Consider the following 19,240-nt stretch of genomic DNA (forward strand, 5'->3'; position numbering starts at 1 on the left):
CCCGTGATAATCTGCAGATGTCCATTTTTCAACAAAGGGGTTAATTGTGTGTGTGTGTGTGTGTGTGTTTGTGTGTCTGTGTGTGTGTGTTTAAAAAAAATAAATGTATATATAATTTTAGTGACAAGCAAAAGGGTAACAATGTTTTAAACTTTTGACTTTCAGCCTCAATATCTCACTAGCCACTACAGCTTTGAGAGTGAGACTACATTCATGTTATAGGCAGACAAGATGACAATCTCCTACATAAATTTGACTTTTGACAATTTAGCATATGATTAGTTATGCATGTTGTCATATCAGTGCATTGTTTAATGTTTTGCTCCTAAAAATCTTCTGGGTTCTCAATCAGATTCAAGCATGTCTCTACCAAAATCTGATCCCAGGTCTCTTCTTCACATTCCCAGTGTTGGTGCACACTGGTTCTCTTGGGTATGTATACAGCTTTTTCTTCAACTCTACTCTCAAGAGCTCAATTGGGTTCAGGTCTGGGGGCCAATCCAGTGCCTCTACTTCATTGTCATTGAACCATTTATTTGCCAATCTCTACGTATGCTTCGGGTTGTTGTCCTGCTGGAACACTATGTTGTCCTATTCATGCCCATAGTTCTCAGGTGTACGAAGGAAACTCATACTTCCATATCCATTTGCACCCATTACAGTCTAGTCTATTGACTATCATTTCATTGTTCCAAATCATCCACTTTCAATCTTCTACTGCCCACTTTTCATACTTTTTTTTTTTTTTTTTTTTTCCTAACTCGAGCCATCACTTCTTATGACAATATTGAAGTTGAGGCTTCCTCTTTTTTTCAAGAATCTGCATAACTAATTATATGCTAAATAGCTGCAAGTCAAATGTATGTATGAGATAGGCAAGATGATTGTCTATAAAATGAAGGTCGTCTTACGCTCAAAGCTGCAGTGGATGGTGAGATATGGAGCCTGAAAGTCAAAAGTTCAACACATTGTTACCCTTATGATTGACACTATATACCCGTTGACGTGGTTTTTATCAGGTTTGTTAGCTGAGGTCTGATGTTGTGTTCGTGCTGATGCCATGTCCTGTGAAAGAGATTGATTATTATATATGAATGGTGAGCATTAGGCTATGTGCGCACGTTGCGTAATTACATGCAGTTACGCTGCGCTTTGTAGCGCAGCATAACTGCATGCGTCCTGCGTCCCCTGCATAATCTATGGAGATTGTGTAGGGGCCGTGCGCACGTGGCGTTTTAGAGCGCAGCGCTTCGGCTGCTGCCCGAAGCGCGCGTTCTAAGAAGTGACATGTCACTTCTTCCGTGCGCTTTGCCGGCAGCTCCTGCTCTGTCTATGGCAGGAGCTGCAGGCAGAGCGCATGGAATCTGCTTTTTTTTTTTTTTTTTTAACTACGGACATTTTCTGCAGCGATTTGAAGCGCACGTGTGCTCTTCAGATCGCTGCAGAAATTTCTGCAGTGACTGTACGCAACGTGCGCACATAGCCTTAAGGGCCAGAGAAAGGCGGACACTTCAGCATGGCAATAACACAAAATTCCTAAGAAAAGTTTTTTATTGTGTGGTGGTTTTTTTTTTGTTTTTGTAATCTTCTTAACACTAAATGTTTTTAGGAAAAACCCTTTTAAGTCTTCTGGTTGTAAAAGTCTCTAAGGGGGTGACCTCTGTTTATAGGCCCCTAAATATGCAGCTTTATATAAAAAGAAAAAAGTTAAAGAATGCATTTAATTAGAATTCCTTTCCAAGGATTCTCACGCATTTTTTCTTTTATTTCTGCATCCTGACGTTCACAGAAGGAAAAAAGATGACTTTCCTTGGAATTCTGCAACGATCGCCAGCGTATATAAATGTCTTTATTCTGGCACATTAGCGTCTTGAAGCGTCCTGCCCTCGCAGGGAAACTCGCACTTATGTCCTTTCTGAAAAACGTCTAGATGTTCACAACCTCTTGATAATTCTTCTGAGATACTTGGTCCAATGTGAAGTGTTGGTAACTTTTTACCATTTGCTTCATCCCAGATTAAATTTTGTAAATGACTCTTCAGCTGTAGGCTACAAACTCGCTGAGCAAGTGCGACTATCGGTCATGTAACCGTTTGTAATGTGTTTGAGAGGAGAACGGTTGTTATAACTTTGTGCCGTTAATCATTTATAGTCTTGACTAAAAAAAATGAATTTAGAGTCGATATCTAAATGAGGGTTTGTAAATTCCCATTTATTGACTTGTGAAAACGATGCCTAAAAATGCTAGATATCAGTTGCACATCGCTCCGTGTACACGGGATGTTCATGAGTTGATAATCCTATGTTTATTAGAAACCACTTAGAATGGATTGTCTAAAATACGCTTAGGGTGGGTATTCCTTTTGATATGTGCCCACGATCAGGGTCCTGACCTGCAGGGCCGCGAGTCTCCTCCGCAGGAGACCGCAGCTGCTTATACCCACGATCCGGGTTTAGTGCGCTGCGGTCTCTCGCTTGTGTTCTCCCTACGGAGGACACATGCGAATCTGCAGCAAACAATTGACATACTGCGGTCTGGAAAGACGCTCCGCAGGTCAGTGTTTGCTGTGGAAAAAATACGCACAGTGGGCACGGGATTTCTAGAAATAACATCCACTGTGCCTGTACTGTACAACGCAGCAAAAACACGCTACATCCAAAATGCTGCAAACACTTATCGTGGGCACGCTGCCTAACAATGCCCTACTGCTGCCATGCTGTTCCTTGGTGCTGCTAATTATATTTTCTTTACCTTGGGGGTGTGGCTCACAGAGAAATATGCAGAGCATGCTCAACACACGCCCCAGAGGATCCTGTGAGGCACCTCATTGGTAACAACTCAAAAAATGTACACCAAATAAAAAGGCTGAATACTTAGAGAAGCAGTGAGAAATAATTTCTAGCAAAAACTGGTCATTTATGCATATGATTTGGAATACATTCTGACTTTTTGGCATTTTTCTTATTTTATGTGGGACTAGCTCTACTACCCGGCTTCACCCAGGTTAATAACTGCTGTTAACAAAAATGTATTCTGCACACAAAAACCACAAAACAAATAGATAGAAATGTAATTATTAAATTGTTGCCTATATTAACCAATCAGAGCTCAGATTAATTAACTGTAGCAAAATAGAAGCTGAGCTGTGATTGGTTGCTATTGGCTGCCTGATAAATCTCCAGGCAACAGAAAGCCCTCCCCCTGACAGTATATATTAGCTCACACATACACATATAGACAGGTCATGTGAGTGACAGCTGCCGTATTTCCTATGTGGTACATTTGTTGTTCTTGTAGTTTGGCTGCTTATTAATCAGATTTTTATTTTTGAAGGATTATACCAGACTTGTGTGTGTTTAGGGCGATTATGTGGTGAGGTTGGTGTATGTGTGGTGAGATGTGTGCTGAGGGTGGTATATGTGTTCAAGCACGTGGTAGTGTGTGGTGCATTGTGTGTGTGTGTGTTCATATCCGCAAGTGTGGTGAGTATCCCATGTCGGGGCCCCACCTTAGCAACTGTACGGTATATACTCTTTGGCACCATCGCCTCATTTTTTAAGTGCCCCTTATTAACATCTGGCAGCTGTCAATTTGCCCCAACACTTTTTTCGTTTTACTTTTTCCCCATTATGTAGATAGGGGCAAAATTGATTGGTAAATTGGAACGCGCGGGGTTTAAATTTCGCCTTCACAACATAGCACCCAGCGCTGCCTGGGATAGTGACTGTCTCTCTGTCTCTCTCCCATTCTGTGTCTCTCTCCCATTCTGTGTCTCTCTCCCATTCTCTGTGTCTCTCTCCCATTCTCTGTGTCTCTCTCCCATTCTCTGTGTCTCTCTCCCATTCTCTGTGTCTCTCTCCCATTCTCTGTGTCTCTCTCCCATTCTCTGTGTCTCTCTCCCATTCTCTGTGTCTCTCTCCCATTCTCTGTGTCTCTCTCCCATTCTCTGTGTCTCTCTCCCATTCTCTGTGTCTCTCTCCCATTCTCTGTGTCTCTCTCCCATTCTCTGTGTCTCTCTCCCATTCTCTGTGTCTCTCTCCCATTCTCTGTGTCTCTCTCCCATTCTCTGTGTCTCTCTCCCATTCTCTGTGTCTCTCTCCCATTCTCTGTGTCTCTCTCCCATTCTCTGTGTCTCTCTCCCATTCTCTGTGTCTCTCTCCCATTCTCTGTGTCTCTCTCCCATTCTCTGTGTCTCTCTCCCATTCTCTGTGTCTCTCTCCCATTCTCTGTGTCTCTCTCCCATTCTCTGTGTCTCTCTCCCATTCTCTGTGTCTCTCTCCCATTCTCTGTGTCTCTCTCCCATTCTCTGTGTCTCTCTCCCATTCTCTGTGTCTCTCTCCCATTCTCTGTGTCTCTCTCCCATTCTCTGTGTCTCTCTCCCATTCTCTGTGTCTCTCTCCCATTCTCTGTGTCTCTCTCCCATTCTCTGTGTCTCTCTCCCATTCTCTGTGTCTCTCTCCCATTCTCTGTGTCTCTCTCCCATTCTCTGTGTCTCTCTCCCATTCTCTGTGTCTCTCTCCCATTCTCTGTGTCTCTCTCCCATTCTCTGTGTCTCTCTCCCATTCTCTGTGTCTCTCTCCCATTCTCTGTGTCTCTCTCCCATTCTCTGTGTCTCTCTCCCATTCTCTGTGTCTCTCTCCCATTCTCTGTGTCTCTCTCCCATTCTCTGTGTCTCTCTCCCATTCTCTGTGTCTCTCTCCCATTCTCTGTGTCTCTCTCCCATTCTCTGTGTCTCTCTCCCATTCTCTGTGTCTCTCTCCCATTCTCTGTCTGTCTCTCTCCCATTCTCTGTCTGTCTCTCTCCCATTCTCTGTCTGTCTCTCCCATTCTCTGTCTGTCTCTCCCATTCTCTGTCTGTCTCTTTGTCTGTCTGTCAGTCTGTCTGTCTGTTTCCCTGTGTCTGTCTGTCTTAAAATTTCCCCTCGAAACATAGCCTATGACGCTCTCTGGGTCCAGACGTGCGAGTGTGCAAAATTTTGTGGCTGTATGTACGACGGTGCGGATGCCAAACACACACACACACACACACACACACACACACACATTCAGCTTTATATACTAGATATGTTGATCTTGCAGAACGGTTTCTGTTTTTATAATGTTATCGGCAGTAATGAGCTGTGTCTGGGGGGTGACTCCCGTCTATTGATCACGCTTTATTCTTTCTCTTGGAAACTATCTCCCTTTTTAAAGGGGTTTTCTCATCGTTATCAATAGGAAAAATTGCCAAATACTGTATATAACCACCCCCCACACCCCCAAACTCCAAGTAAGGTATTTTACATTTTAGTGCTCATAGTCTGTTACCAGCCCCCTTTGCATTATATCATCAGTGCCCTGTTTCCAAGGCAAGGAGTGCAGCACTTACAGACTCTATAGCAAAGAGCTTTTAAGTGTTGGTCTGAAGCTGGTTGAATTGTTCATCGACTTTAGTTCCAGCTTCAGTGGGTTCCTACAATGATCTAGAGGTAGGGTGCCTCTGCTACCAGCGCACAGTTTGAGCCAGCGTTGTGACAACGCAGCTAATCCAAACTGTTTAATCAGTTAGTAGCTCACTGCCCCCCGGCAAGAAGGAAAGCCTTGAAGCATAAGAGCGGTGTGCTCCTGAAAAGTCTTCAAGAAAAACCCTGTCACGATGACAATGGGATAGTGGGGAACTCTGGGGCTCTTAAGCTTGAAGGCCCTATGCTATCCCTTACCTCAGGCATACTCCTGATGGTGGAGAGACAATTGTCTCCTTCCTGGCCCTGCTCCTGACCTGCCCTGAGCTAATTCCAACTCCCTTTCCCCCAGGGAGGGGCAGGATAGGAGTGTGATGATATCCACAGATAAAGACAGACAAGGGTAAACCAAAACTCTGTCACACAGCATACACACACAAAGGTAAAGACAATAGGAGTTTCAGGAGGAAAAAAGAGCAGGAAGTAAGTTACGAAACAGGGGTACACTCCACAACCGCACAAAGCAATGAGCACAAGTTTCAGCTGTAAGTTTGGGACACCACACCTCACAGACCAACATAGAATATACTATAGCTGGCATGGGGGGGGAAGGTTTCCACCAGCATAAATAGGAAGTGAGCAGATGTGATAGGCCTTCCCTCAATATATGACCAAAGGAGCAAACAGACCAGAGATTTAAATCCTGCTTATGAATCAGCACACAGCAGGTCAATGCCCGAGTCTGCCTGTTTTGATCTCAGACACCAGAGAAGCCATTGGTGGAGTGTCAGAATCTGGAATCTGAACAGTGCCCAATGCCACCATGACAGTCGGTGAAGTTTGTGCAAAACGCCGTGTGACAAACTCTTTGATATTATTCTTAGTATTGAGCGAGTAGTTGACTATTTATACTCGCTATGCTGTTAGTGAGGACTGTCCGCTACTCGCATATTCGTTACGAGCGCAATGTAAGTCAATGGGAAATACTCGATAATTAGCGAGTAACCCGAAAGCTGTACTATTCGTGCATGTAGTGAATAGTACGGCTTTCGGGTTACTCGCTACTTAGCGATTTGTGCTAGTCATGGGCCAGAAATCTGCCAGTGTAGAGGTTCTTCATTATGACAAAATAAGGCTTGATTTTCTTCCTGAAACAGAGCCATGTTTTTCCATGGGGCAGCATCATGTATGGCAGATAATCTACATTTAAGTGACTAGTGCTAAATTGCTTTACCAGGCACGTCATGGTACTTTCTAGAAGAGAACCGGACCTTTCTATTTTATTTTGGGCCCTTTTCATATGGTAATTATAAAATGATCAGAGACATCAAGTTCTACAGATGTCAGAATCCGATTAATCTTTTTAAGGGGTTGTGATGGCGTGATATGGGGGGTTGTGTATCATTTTGTGTAGTTTCATATTTTAGGTGTGCTGCTCTGTACATTCTGTATTCCTTGTGTGTACATTGTCCTGTTTGCAGGTTTAATCACCCACTGCCGGGCTTTTGTCACGAAGTCTGGGGGAGGGGGGCCTGGGATCCACCTAAACTGTCTGCTTACCTAGGGGATTTTTGTGTCTGTTTGTGAACTTCGAGAGATGGACTAAGACTGTTCCTCTGGGGCAAAAGCTTCTTCCCAGAGAGACCTGGACATTTATTGCTTACTGGACTATATTCATGTTTCTGGACTATTTTACCCTCTGTATGGTGGATTATTTTTATGAACCTTCTGGGTTGCATGGAATAAACTATCTTTGGCTCTGTTGATTGTGTGATATTGGAGAAGGACACCGTCACAAGGTTTTTCATAAAATATATATATATTTTTTTTTTTTTTTTTATGCATGCTCTAGGTAAAAAAATATCCGTTTTGTTCATGCTCGGCTGTTGCTTCCGTTTATTGTTGACAGGCTGCAGCGGTGATGTCACATCTCTTGTCATGTGATTAGCAGCATCAAACAGAGCCAACTGATTGGTTGCAGTAGTCAGTGCTGTAGCTAATATGTCACTGCTGCAACGCATCAAGAATAAGCGACAGCGGAGGAGTACTGCTGATTTTTTTTTTTTTTTTTCCTGAGTTTAAACTATTAAGGAAAAGTAATAATATATCATAAGGGAAGATAATATAGTAAATTGTACCTGCAGTACTGTGCAGAATCATTAGTTATCCTCACAGTTGCAAAATGACAATTATTTTTTTTTTTATTATTTTCTTATTGATAAGGGAATGATAGATCATAGGAAAATATCCTTTATTTGTGTCATCAGCTATGTGATGACCTTGTAACACAGCGGAAACCTGTCTGACCCGGGGAAAAGCAGGCGGTTTATCTAATCCTTGTAGTAGTGATAAGAGCCGGGGTCAGAGTGACCAGTAAAGAGGGAAAAACCACAGCAAAGGCCGAAATGAAGCCGCCATTGCCATATGCTCGAAGATCATAGCACATCTTCCCTGCCCAAAATGTGCAATCTGCCTTCATTATGGGCAGAAATGTGCCCATCACTAGCCTTTTTTTAAAATATAGCCAATTTGTGAGAGATTATACAGAGTGTGAATAACAATAATCAGGATTTACACCTTTTTAATGAACAAAAATAAAGACAGAATAGGTTATGAAACTGGGGAAAAAAAACACACAAACGTCTTGCCTCTGAGCAACGTGATGTCCACTGCCTGTTGTCAAGATGAATCTGGCTATAGTCACAGCCAAGTAGGAGGAGTTTCTTCACTTTTTGTGATATTCATATATTTTTTTTTTTTTTTTTTTTTTAATTTTTGTGTGGGTTTTTTTGTTTATTTTTTTTAGTGAGCAAAGCTTCTAACCCAGCTATCATGTTATCTATTGAGTACTGTTATCCTGCAAAGCTGGGTAACATGCTAACCCAAACAATCACTCAGCACTTTAAATTTTAGTTACCATATATTAATGTACAGTGGAACCTTGGATTAAGAGTAACTTGGTTTGATAGTGTTTTGCAAGACAAGCAAAGATTTTTAAAAATGTGTAACTTGGTTTAAGAGCAATGCTTTGCAATAAGAGCAAACACTCACCGTGCACCGTTCCGGTTCTGTCCTTTCACCACACTCTGACCCGCTCTGGAGGTAACTTTCTGTACCAATATACCATTGTACAGTGCAGTATATACTATATAGCATGGCCATCAATTTTCACTTGTGGATACAGTTTTATACTTTCTTTCTGCTAACCAGTGCAGCACATTGCTTGTGCTGTAATCTAATTGCCTGTGCGATTTTCCTACCCCACATTTGGCTTAGTTCTTCCCTTATTTTGGGAGAATCGTTTTTTTGGGGTTTTTTTGTGTACTTTACTAGAATAACGGTTGTCATATTTACACATCATTTTATCGCTCTATTGCGTACCTCCTGCACGCCAACAATTTTTTTGTAAGCTAAAGTGCATTTTAATTTGTTTTATATTTTGTATTACTGCACTGTAATAATTTTATATGAATACAGGACATTGTTTTCTATTACTGTGATAAGTTTGTATGAATTCAGTAAATATTTTTGGGTTGTGGAACGAATTGTTTGTGTTTTCAATTATTTCCTATGGGAAAATTCGCTTTGATATAAGAGTAACTTTGGTTTAAGAGCACACTCCCGGAACCAATTATGCTCGTAATCCAAGGTTCCACTGTATATTGAATGCATTCCTATATTGGAGAAAGGTGATGGAAAGGCAGTCAGGAGAGCACGCAGCTGTCATCTCAGCCAGCACCTTATGTGCTCCCTGCTCCTCAGAGAAATGTGATAATGGTTTCTTCCTCTAGGCCAGCTGGGACAGGCATGTGAACTACTGGGAGGATCAAAAAGTAAAAGAATAGCACAAGTATGATGTAGGATTGTTGTGTATTTATATTCCATTTCCATCAAAATAAAAATCCAGCAAAAAGTGTGCTGACACCGAGATAGGTGTGATCCGAGCCTTCCAGTGTTATAGCCCTAATAGGCATCATTAATGATAATGATCTCTGGCCAGCGTGCACTTTCATGTCCTACCTCTGAATATTATATGCATCTGTTTGAACTCCGCTTTGATTTGATCACGATGTGTATTATAATTTTATGGCTCACTGCTTTTAAAGATTTTATACTGTACTACCTTTTAACCAAATTTAGAATTTTACTGCCGTGCTGAGACCCCCTTTATATTTTTGATTTTAGCTTCTTGGTTCTGAAATCGTTCCCACAATCAGGATTTAAGTTTTTGACGCTGCAGACATTCAGCACCATCTCTGCACCTTAGTTATCTTGCATTTTTTTGTCATAGCGTTTTTGGTGCTGCATTTTTTTGTGCCTGTTTGGTGTCATCCTTTAACTTTTGACGACCTATGATGTACCAGTACGTCATAGATGGTGGTCCTCCCTTTGATGCAGGCTCGTGTGGTGAGCCCTCATGTTTCCCTGCACTTTTCAGCTAATCTGATGTACCGATCTATGTAGCTAACAGGCGCGGGTGAATCTCTGTTCCACCCACACCTGTTAACTAGTTAAATCCCTTAGGCTCCTTTCACATTGCGTTTTACCTTCCGCTCACAGGTCCCGTCGGAGCATCCGTCCGAACCACCCCTCCCCCACTCTGCAAAGCCTGTTCTGGACGCATGCATATATACGTTTCTGCAGACGGACACCCGAACGTAGTCTACTACGTTCGGGTGTCCGTCTGCAGAAACGTGTATATATGCAAAAAATGGCACAAAACAGAGCACACGCGAACGCAGTGCGCTCCATAACAGTGAATGGCCCTGTCGGGCGCATGCGTCCGGAACACGCTTTGCAGAGTGGGGGAGGGGCAGTTCGGACGGAGGCTCCGACAGGACCTGTGAGCGGAAGGTAAAACGAAATGTGAAAGGAGCCTTAGTCACTCTCCGGATTTAAGGTTCGTCGGCGGGATCATCATTCTCCGCATTGTTCCCCACTCCCATTAGCGGCCTTGTGACATGATCACGGGGCGCTAATGGGTTCTCATGACAGCCGGGGGTCAGCTGACCCATGTCACTGTCATGACGTAGTTCCTGTGGATGCCGGCTGAGCACCGGCATTCACAGAAGATCACAAGCTGTTGGAGTCCATCAGCTTCAAGTTCCCTAATGGGACTAGTAAAAGCAATAAAGTGTGAACCAATAAAAAAAGTTGTAAAAAAAACCACACCCCCACAAGTTTAAATCCCTCCCCTCTCCCTCCTAAGAATACACATTTGGTATCGCTGTGTTCAGAAATGCCCAATGTATCAAAAAAATATAAATTCTGATCGGTAAAGGGCATAAAAAGGAAAAAAAATAAATACCCCAGAACTTTTCTTTGGTCACCACAACATTGTAATAAAATGCAATAAGAGGTAATCAAAACATTGTATCTATGCAAAAATGGTATAATTAGAGCAGTCACCCTAAGAAGCAAAAATAAGCCATCACTGAGACCCAGATTCTGAAAAATTAGAACACTACGGGTCTCGGAAAATGACGACAAAAGTGCAATATTTTTTTTATTTTTTACAATTTTTCAGGGTTTTTTTTTTTGGTTTTTTTTAACACCTAAATAAAAATAACTCTAGACATCTTTGGTATCTATGAACTTATACTGCACGGGGGAATCGTACTGTTAGGTTAGTTTTTCCATATAGTAAACACTAAAAAAAATGAAACACTCATGGTATTGCACTTGGTGGAGTTGGATCATTCTCTGCTGGGAGTATCGGTGTACCTTGTTCTGCTATGTATTGTGTTTTGCCGTGCTTGGGACTAAATTCAGTCCCTCCTCCTATATCAGTGTTTTTCTTGGATCCCAGTAACACCAGAGTACTGATATAGTGGGGGTGAGCCTGTGTAGGCTCAGTATTTTCAATATCAGGCGTGCTGATATTTACTAGGATTTTTGCGGCTGCAGTCAGTGCTCTTTCCTATCCTTTCCTATGTAGATAGTTTGGGCCTCATCTTTGTTGAATCTATTCTCTAGCTACATATTGTGTTTTCCTATATCACCGTAGTCTTACATGCGGGAGGCTATCTATATCTTTGGGGACTGCGCCGAAGCAGATTAGCTTTTCTAATATTTTTGTCTCTGTAAGAAGATTTAGTTCTCCGGCTGTGTCGAGGCGACCAGGTCATCGTAGGCACATCCCACGGCTACTTTTAGTTGTGTGTCAGTATTAGGTCTGCAGTCCGTTAAGGTTCCAGCCACTCTGGTTATTTTGGGGGGTTTACGAGTTTTTGTCCTTTTTCTGATCTTCCTCAGTCACTGAATCATAACAGATATACATCTTTGGTTTAGGATCACAAACATGGTCATATTGAAGCTGATGGGTAGGGAATTGGTGTTTTCTTAGAGAAGGAGCAGAATGACAAAAACAAACAAACCCTTTTATCCATACTTCTGGAATAATAACAGCAGACAGTAGAGTTTAAATTGACATTACCACACCTATAAGTCAGTAAGCGGTCACCACATACATACCGTGTTTCCTCGAACATAAGACGGGGGGTGTCTTTTCTATTTGCCGGCTAATTAAGTGAATGCATATTCACCTGCCTCCCCACCCAGAGTGCCGCCCACTGCTCTGAACCCTGCAGGGGTCCTGACGCTTTGTCTGCTGCTATACTGTACACTATACCAGGGTCACATTGCAATCCACGCTGGCTCTCTTGAGCTGAGTGAAAGCTGCATACACATACACTCTGTCACTCTCAGATCAGGAGTGTGTCTGATGATTGCGGTGAGCAGGTGCATGGCTAATTAAGTGAATGAATATTCAGCCTCATCTCCCCTGTAATCCCACCCACTGATGAGCCCTGCACAGGCACCCGCACTTTGCCTGCTGTATTATTGGTACTGCCACCCTGAGGATGGTATCGCAATCATCGGTGACTCTCCTCAGCTGAGAATGACAGTGTGTATGTCTAGCAGCTGTCACTCTCAGCTGAAGAGTCGTCAATGATTGTGATGTGATCCTCGTACAGTGATACAGTACAGCAGGCATAGAGTGTGAGTGCAGGGTACAGAGGGGTGGGCGGGATTCTGGATGGGGATGAGAGTAAATATTCATTCACTTTAATTAGCTGTGGCTTAGAGCAGCACAAGCGGACAAAAGTCAGAAGCCCTATTTCAGGATGCTGTTAGTCTGAGTACACAACTAGGTCTTTCTTTTGGAGTAGGGCTTATATTTCAAGTCTACTCCAGGAAGGCTGAAAAATCCTGCTAGGGCTTATTTTCGGGAAAACACAGTACATATATTTATTTATAATAGGACATGTCTGTAGACCTAGTGGGTCCATTTATTCAAAATATGGTGTTTTTTGTGTATAATATAATTTATGTACTGTATGATTCTGTATTTTCATGATGGAAATGTCATTAATAATAATTATTTCATTATTTATTATAATAATATATTATTTATTTATCAATGTCTGGTTGACCTTGGTAAATTGGAAATGAGGATTAGATTTCCACATTCTTGACATTATCTTCCAAGCAGCTATATGGCTGCAATACTGAATCTTTGGCCCTGATTTGTCCAACATTGTTCTCACCGGTCTTGATGAGGGGCGTACAGGAATCAGAGGCGCCTGATTCATTAAAAGCCATGTCTCTTAATGAGTTAGGAATTTCTTAAAGTTGTATGTGCCTCCATGCCCCGTACCACAAAACTTACTCCAGTCAAAGATTTGCGGCCAAATAACTTTATGAATCAGGGCCCGTGTGCTCGTGGGTATTAAGACTGCATCTGTTATCAGCTTTTTTGTATTAAGTATCATCTAAATGAATAACGAGATTTTTTTTTTTTTGTGTTCATACAGGCAGCCTGACAAATTAGTTGTGGTATGGACCAGAAGGAGTCGAAGGAAATCCTCCAAGGTGAGAAGACATTATGCTGATAACCTAAATGTGTTGTCTTTATTAGTAAATTCTGAATTAAAGGGTTATTCTTACATTTTCAGTTAAAGATCACTTGATTAAAATTCTAAAAATTGTCAAATGCAAGAAATTTCCAAAAGTGCTCGCTGCTCTGGATATAAATTTCTGAAAACCCGCATGTCCGAGACTTTTGCCTGGCTTGTTTCTTATGGATACGCCCTACAGTTCTTTCGTGACTGGTTGCACATGCTCAGTAGATTTCTCTTATTCTTAAATTGTCAGTGAAATGGCACGAGTAATGGCACTGGTGTTGTCACGTCCAGGTGTTAAGCACAACACAGATGGGAACACCAGGGAAGATGGTAACAGAAGACCCTGGCATCTGGGAGAGGGGGCAGAGGGGGCCAACTCCTGACACCTCCCTCCTTACACTCTCCTCCCTCCCTCCTGACATTCACCTCCTTCCCTCCCCTCCCTCCGACATTCACCTCCCTCCCTCCCTCTGACACTCACCTCCCTCCCTCCCTCTGACACTCGCCTCCCTCCCTCCCTCTGACACTCGCCTCCCTCCCTCCCTCTGACACTCGCCTCCCTCCCTCCCTCTGACACTCGCCTCCCTCCCTCCCTCTGACACTCGCCTCCCTCCCTCCCTCTGACACTCGCCTCCCTCCCTCCCTCTGACACTCGCCTCCCTCCCTCCCTCTGACACTCGCCTCCCTCCCTCCCTCTGACACTCGCCTCCCTCCCTCCCTCTGACACTCGCCTCCCTCCCTCCCTCTGACACTCGCCTCCCTCCCTCCCTCTGACACTCGCCTCCCTCCCTCCCTCTGACACTCGCCTCCCTCCCTCCCTCTGACACTCGCCTCCCTCCCTCCCTCTGACACTCGCCTCCCTCCCTCCCTCTGACACTCGCCTGCCTCCCTCCCTCCCTCTGACACTCGCCTGCCTCCCTCCCTCCCTCTGACACTCGCCTGCCTCCCTCCCTCTCTCCTTCTGACACTCACCTGCCTCCCTCCCTCTCTCCTTCTGACACTCGCCTGCCTCCCTCCCTCCTTCTGACACTCGCCTGCCTCCCTCCCTCCTTCTGACACTCACCTGCCTCCCTCCCTCCTTCTGACACTCGCCTGCCTCCCTCCCTCCTTCTGACACTCGCCTGCCTCCCTCCCTCTGACACTCGCCTGCCTCCCTCCCTCTGACACTCGCCTCCCTCCCTCCCTCTGACACTCGCCTCCCTCCCTCCCTCTGACACTCGCCTCCCTCCCTCCCTCTGACACTCGCCTCCCTCCCTCCCTCTGACACTCGCCTCCCTCCCTCCCTCTGACACTCGCCTCCCTCCCTCCCTCTGACACTCGCCTGCCTCCCTCCCTCCCTCTGACACTCGCCTGCCTCCCTCCCTCTCTCCTTCTGACACTCACCTGCCTCCCTCCCTCTCTCCTTCTGACACTCGCCTGCCTCCCTCCCTCCTTCTGACACTCGCCTGCCTCCCTCCCTCCTTCTGACACTCGCCTGCCTCCCTCCCTCCTTCTGACACTCGCCTGCCTCCCTCCCTCCTTCTGACACTCGCCTGCCTCCCTCCCTCCTTCTGACACTCGCCTGCCTCCCTCCCGCCTTCTGACACTCGCCTGCCTCCCTCCCTCCTTCTGACACTCGCCTGCCTCCCTCCCTCCTTCTGACACTCGCCTGCCTCCCTCCCTCCTTCTGACACTCGCCTGCCTCCCTCCCTCCTTCTGACACTCGCCTGCCTCCCTCCCTCCTTCTGACACTCGCCTGCCTCCCTCCCTCCTTCTGACACTCGCCTGCCTCCCTCCCTCCTTCTGACACTCGCCTGCCTCCCTCCCTCCTTCTGACACTCGCCTGCCTCCCTCCCTCCTTCTGACACTCGCCTGCCTCCCTCCCTCCTTCTGACACTCGCCTGCCTCCCTCCCGCCTTCTGACACTCGCCTGCCTCCCTCCCTCCTTCTGACACTCGCCTGCCTCCCTCCCTCCTTCTGACACTCGCCTGCCTCCCTCCCTCCTTCTGACACTCGCCTGCCTCCCTCCCTCCTTCTGACACTCGCCTGCCTCCCTCCCTCCCTCCTTCTGACACTCGCCTGCCTCCCTCCCTCCCTCCTTCTGACACTCGCCTGCCTCCCTCCCTCCCTCCTTCTGACACTCGCCTGCCTGCCTCCCTCCCTCCCTCCTTCTGACACTCGCCTCCCTGCCTCCCTCCCTCTGACACTCACCTGCCTCCCTCCCTCCCTCCTTCTGACACTCGCCTGCCTCCCTCCCTCCCTCCTTCTGACACTCGCCTGCCTCCCTCCCTCCCTCCTTCTGACACTCGCCTGCCTGCCTCCCTCCCTCCCTCCTTCTGACACTCGCCTCCCTGCCTCCCTCCTTCTGACACTCGCCTGCCTCCCTCCCTCCCTCCTTCTGACACTCGCCTGCCTCCCTCCCTCCCTCCTTCTGACACTCGCCTGCCTGCCTCCCTCCCTCCCTCCTTCTGACACTCGCCTCCCTGCCTCCCTCCCTCTGACACTCACCTGCCTCCCTCTCTCTGACACTCACCTGCCTCCCTCCCTCTGACACTCACCTGCCTCCCTCCCTCTGACACTCACCTGCCTCCCTCCCTCTGACACTCACCTGCCTCCCTCCCTCTGACACTCGCCTCCCTCCCTCCCTCTGACACTCGCCTGCCTCCCTCCCTCCCTCTGACACTCGCCTGCCTCCCTCCCTCCTTCTGACACTCGCCTGCCTCCCTCCCTCCTTCTGACACTCGCCTGCCTCCCTCCCTCCTTCTGACACTCGCCTGCCTCCCTCCCTCCTTCTGACACTCGCCTGCCTCCCTCCCTCCTTCTGACACTCGCCTGCCTCCCTCCCTCCTTCTGACACTCGCCTGCCTCCCTCCCTCCTTCTGACACTCGCCTGCCTCCCTCCCTCCTTCTGACACTCGCCTGCCTCCCTCCCTCCTTCTGACACTCGCCTGCCTCCCTCCCTCCTTCTGACACTCGCCTGCCTCCCTCCCTCCTTCTGACACTCGCCTGCCTCCCTCCCTCCCTCTGACACTCACCTGCCTCCCTCCCTCTGACACTCACCTGCCTGCCTCCCTCCCTCCCTCCTTCTGACACTCGCCTCCCTCCCTCCCTCCCTCCTTCTGACACTCGCCTGCCTGCCTCCCTCCCTCCCTCCTTCTGACACTCGCCTCCCTCCCTCCTTCTGACACTCACCTGCCTCCCTCCTTCTGACACTCGCCTGCCTCCCTCCCTCCCTCCTTCTGACACTCGCCTGCCTCCCTCCCTCCCTCCTTCTGACACTCGCCTGCCTCCCTCCCTCCCTCCATCTGACACTCGCCTGCCTCCCTCCCTCCATCTGACACTCGCCTGCCTGCCTCCCTCCCTCCTTCTGACACTCTCCTGCATCCGACTGAGCCCTGTGCTACCCTAACGTTCCTATGCGGTTCCTCCCCCCCCCCCCCCCTCGTCGCCATCACATGCCTAGGCCCTCACTAGCCCAGGACTCACCCTGACTAGTGTGCAGGCCAGCGAGTCACTAGTTTCGCTACTACAATAAGGCAACACAGAGTAGGTAAGACTGACAGATGGGAAAATACGCAACAAACAGCAATTTTCAGATGCTCCAGCAGGAACGTCTCTGTAGCAACAGCAATGAACTCCTACAACAGAGGTAACCGCCAATAATTAACCAATAGTTTGTCTTTTTAAAAACATTAATACTTCCATATTTGTTATAATGGACGCCTCCTATCTATAAGTACTATATAAACACAATAGGGCCTTTATCTATACCGCCTGAAAGGGGAACTGTTCTTTTTGCCAAGGGAAACCAACCAATCTGATCTCTGCTTTAATGTGTTTAATCTGCTCTGGTGGAATTAAAGCAGCTCTGTGATTGGTTGTTATTGGCAACAAAACTCTAGGTCAGGACATGTGAAGAATATATGTGAGACATTGTTCCTAGTCCTGCTTCCTCCAATCGGGGATAGACCTGAATTACAGTTGATATAACATTAGTAACTATGCACAGCGCAATGTCTCCTGCCATCTCTGGCCACTGGAGGAGCAGCTAATGTTATCTGTACATGGAGGAGAGCTGGGAGCCTGAAGAAGAAGCAGGGGGTTGTGGGAAATGTAGTTTAGTGGGCAGCACTGGGGTCCGCCCACTTCACACTAAACAGAGACAATTATGCAGTAGCTGGAGCCAGAAAAGCATGTAATAAATTATTTAGCAGGCTCTGAAGGAACGGCTCATTACTGTACAGGGAGTTTGAAAAAAAATAATAGATTCTGGGATAACGCCATTAATTTTCGGTGGCGCTTGTTCATGACTAATTTATCTGTCAGTGCAGAGAGCGGCTAGAATGAATCTGTGTAGAACCCGGCACAATTCTGTTTTACACAGACAGCACATTGACTTGTGTAATGCTTCATTTTGCCTGCGGTGGCGCTGTAAGGACATTGAATACTTTGCAAACAGGTTCTCATGCATGCATCTCATATGCTGGTTCCCTGCCTAGTGATGCCCCTCCTGGGCTAAACGGCCTTCAATTTTTTTTTTTTTTTGGCGGTGGGGGGGTAGGAATCTGCTACTAGGAAATTTTAAAATCGCCTTAGGCTATATGCGCACTTGGCGTTTTTTCACATGCATTTTTTTGTGCGTTTTTGTCCGCACAAAGCACCCGCGGTAAAAACGCATCGCTGTTTGGCTGCGTTTTTGTGCATTGCATTCAATGAGTGAAAAACGCAGAAATAATTGACATGCTGCGTTTTTGTGGTCACCACAAAAATGCAGCTACAAAAAAAGCTGTGTGCAGACAGCACTTCTGAAAAACAATAGACATTGCTGGGGAAGCAATGTCACACCGTTTTCAGCGTAAAAACGCAGCAAAAACATCTAGTGCGCACAGGGCCTTAAGCTGATGGGAGGCATGAACCCATGATCATTAATAAAAAAAAACTGATGGAACTTCCTAACACACAAATATGAACAGGTGCAAACTGAACATGAAATAAATTAGTTAGAGAAGTGTGAACAGGTGCATCCTGAGTATGAAATGAAATAAACTAGTTGGACAAGTTCAGTATGCACCTGTTCACACTTGTCTGTTAGGAATTGCCGTCAGTTTTCTTATTTTGCATTATGGAGTCTTGCCAATTTTTATCTGTATTAAGCGTAAAGACTTGCATAAGGTGCAATGTTTACAACCATACACATAGATCTGTTTCTCCTTATGACCTATATACTGCCATCAGCAATTTTCTAGGGTCAAAACTGCTGAAGCCTCCCTTTAATACACAGAACCGGATATATTATGTATCCCACAATCAGGTAGTTTGCTCCCCTCCTGTAAATCCTCTATTAATTTACACTCGTTGATTCCTTATTGACTCATGTACAATTAGCTAGTTTTACTTTTTTTTTTTTTTTTTTTCGCCCTGTCGCTTTTTCTCATGAACAATTATGTACATTAACAGTCGTTTTCATTTAATAGATTGCCGGCGGACATTTACTGTAATGAGAAGAGCAGACGTAGCAATAAAATATTAAACTTCACAATTTCTGAGCCCCGGGTCACATTTAGCATGGGTGGTATGCTGTCAGATATCTTGCTTGGATGAGCTGGATTTTTTTTTCTCCTCTTCTGTTTTCTCGTATGTGCAGAACGGCTGCCGCTCCTTACAGCTCTCAGCAGGGGGGGGTGAGAATAAAATGGCTAGAAGCTGTGTGATTACTGCTTCATACCATGGAAATGGCAAGTGTTGATTTAATATATGTGGTTATTTCAGGTCCATTACAATAGATAGATATATATATATATATATATATAGATAGATAGATAGATAGATAGATAGATAGATAGATAGATAGATAGATAGATGGAGAGATAGATGGAGAGATAGATGGAGAGATAGATGGAGAGATAGATGGAG

General features: G+C 45.9%; 1 protein-coding gene across 7 annotated transcripts in view; it reads left to right on the top strand.

Moving 5' to 3' along the window:
* EHBP1 (EH domain binding protein 1) overlaps window positions 1–19,240 on the top strand; it is a 536,928-nt gene that overhangs the window by 59,738 nt on the left and 457,950 nt on the right. For all 7 annotated transcript variants that reach the window (XM_075339243.1, XM_075339247.1, XM_075339245.1 and 4 more), the window contains exon 3: window positions 13,259–13,316. In XM_075339243.1, coding sequence (XP_075195358.1) covers window positions 13,259–13,316 — 58 coding nt within the window. The remainder of the gene's footprint in view (window positions 1–13,258; window positions 13,317–19,240) is intronic.

Source organism: Anomaloglossus baeobatrachus, chromosome 3 (genome assembly GCF_048569485.1).
Source record: "Anomaloglossus baeobatrachus isolate aAnoBae1 chromosome 3, aAnoBae1.hap1, whole genome shotgun sequence".
NCBI lineage: Eukaryota > Metazoa > Chordata > Amphibia > Anura > Aromobatidae > Anomaloglossus > Anomaloglossus baeobatrachus.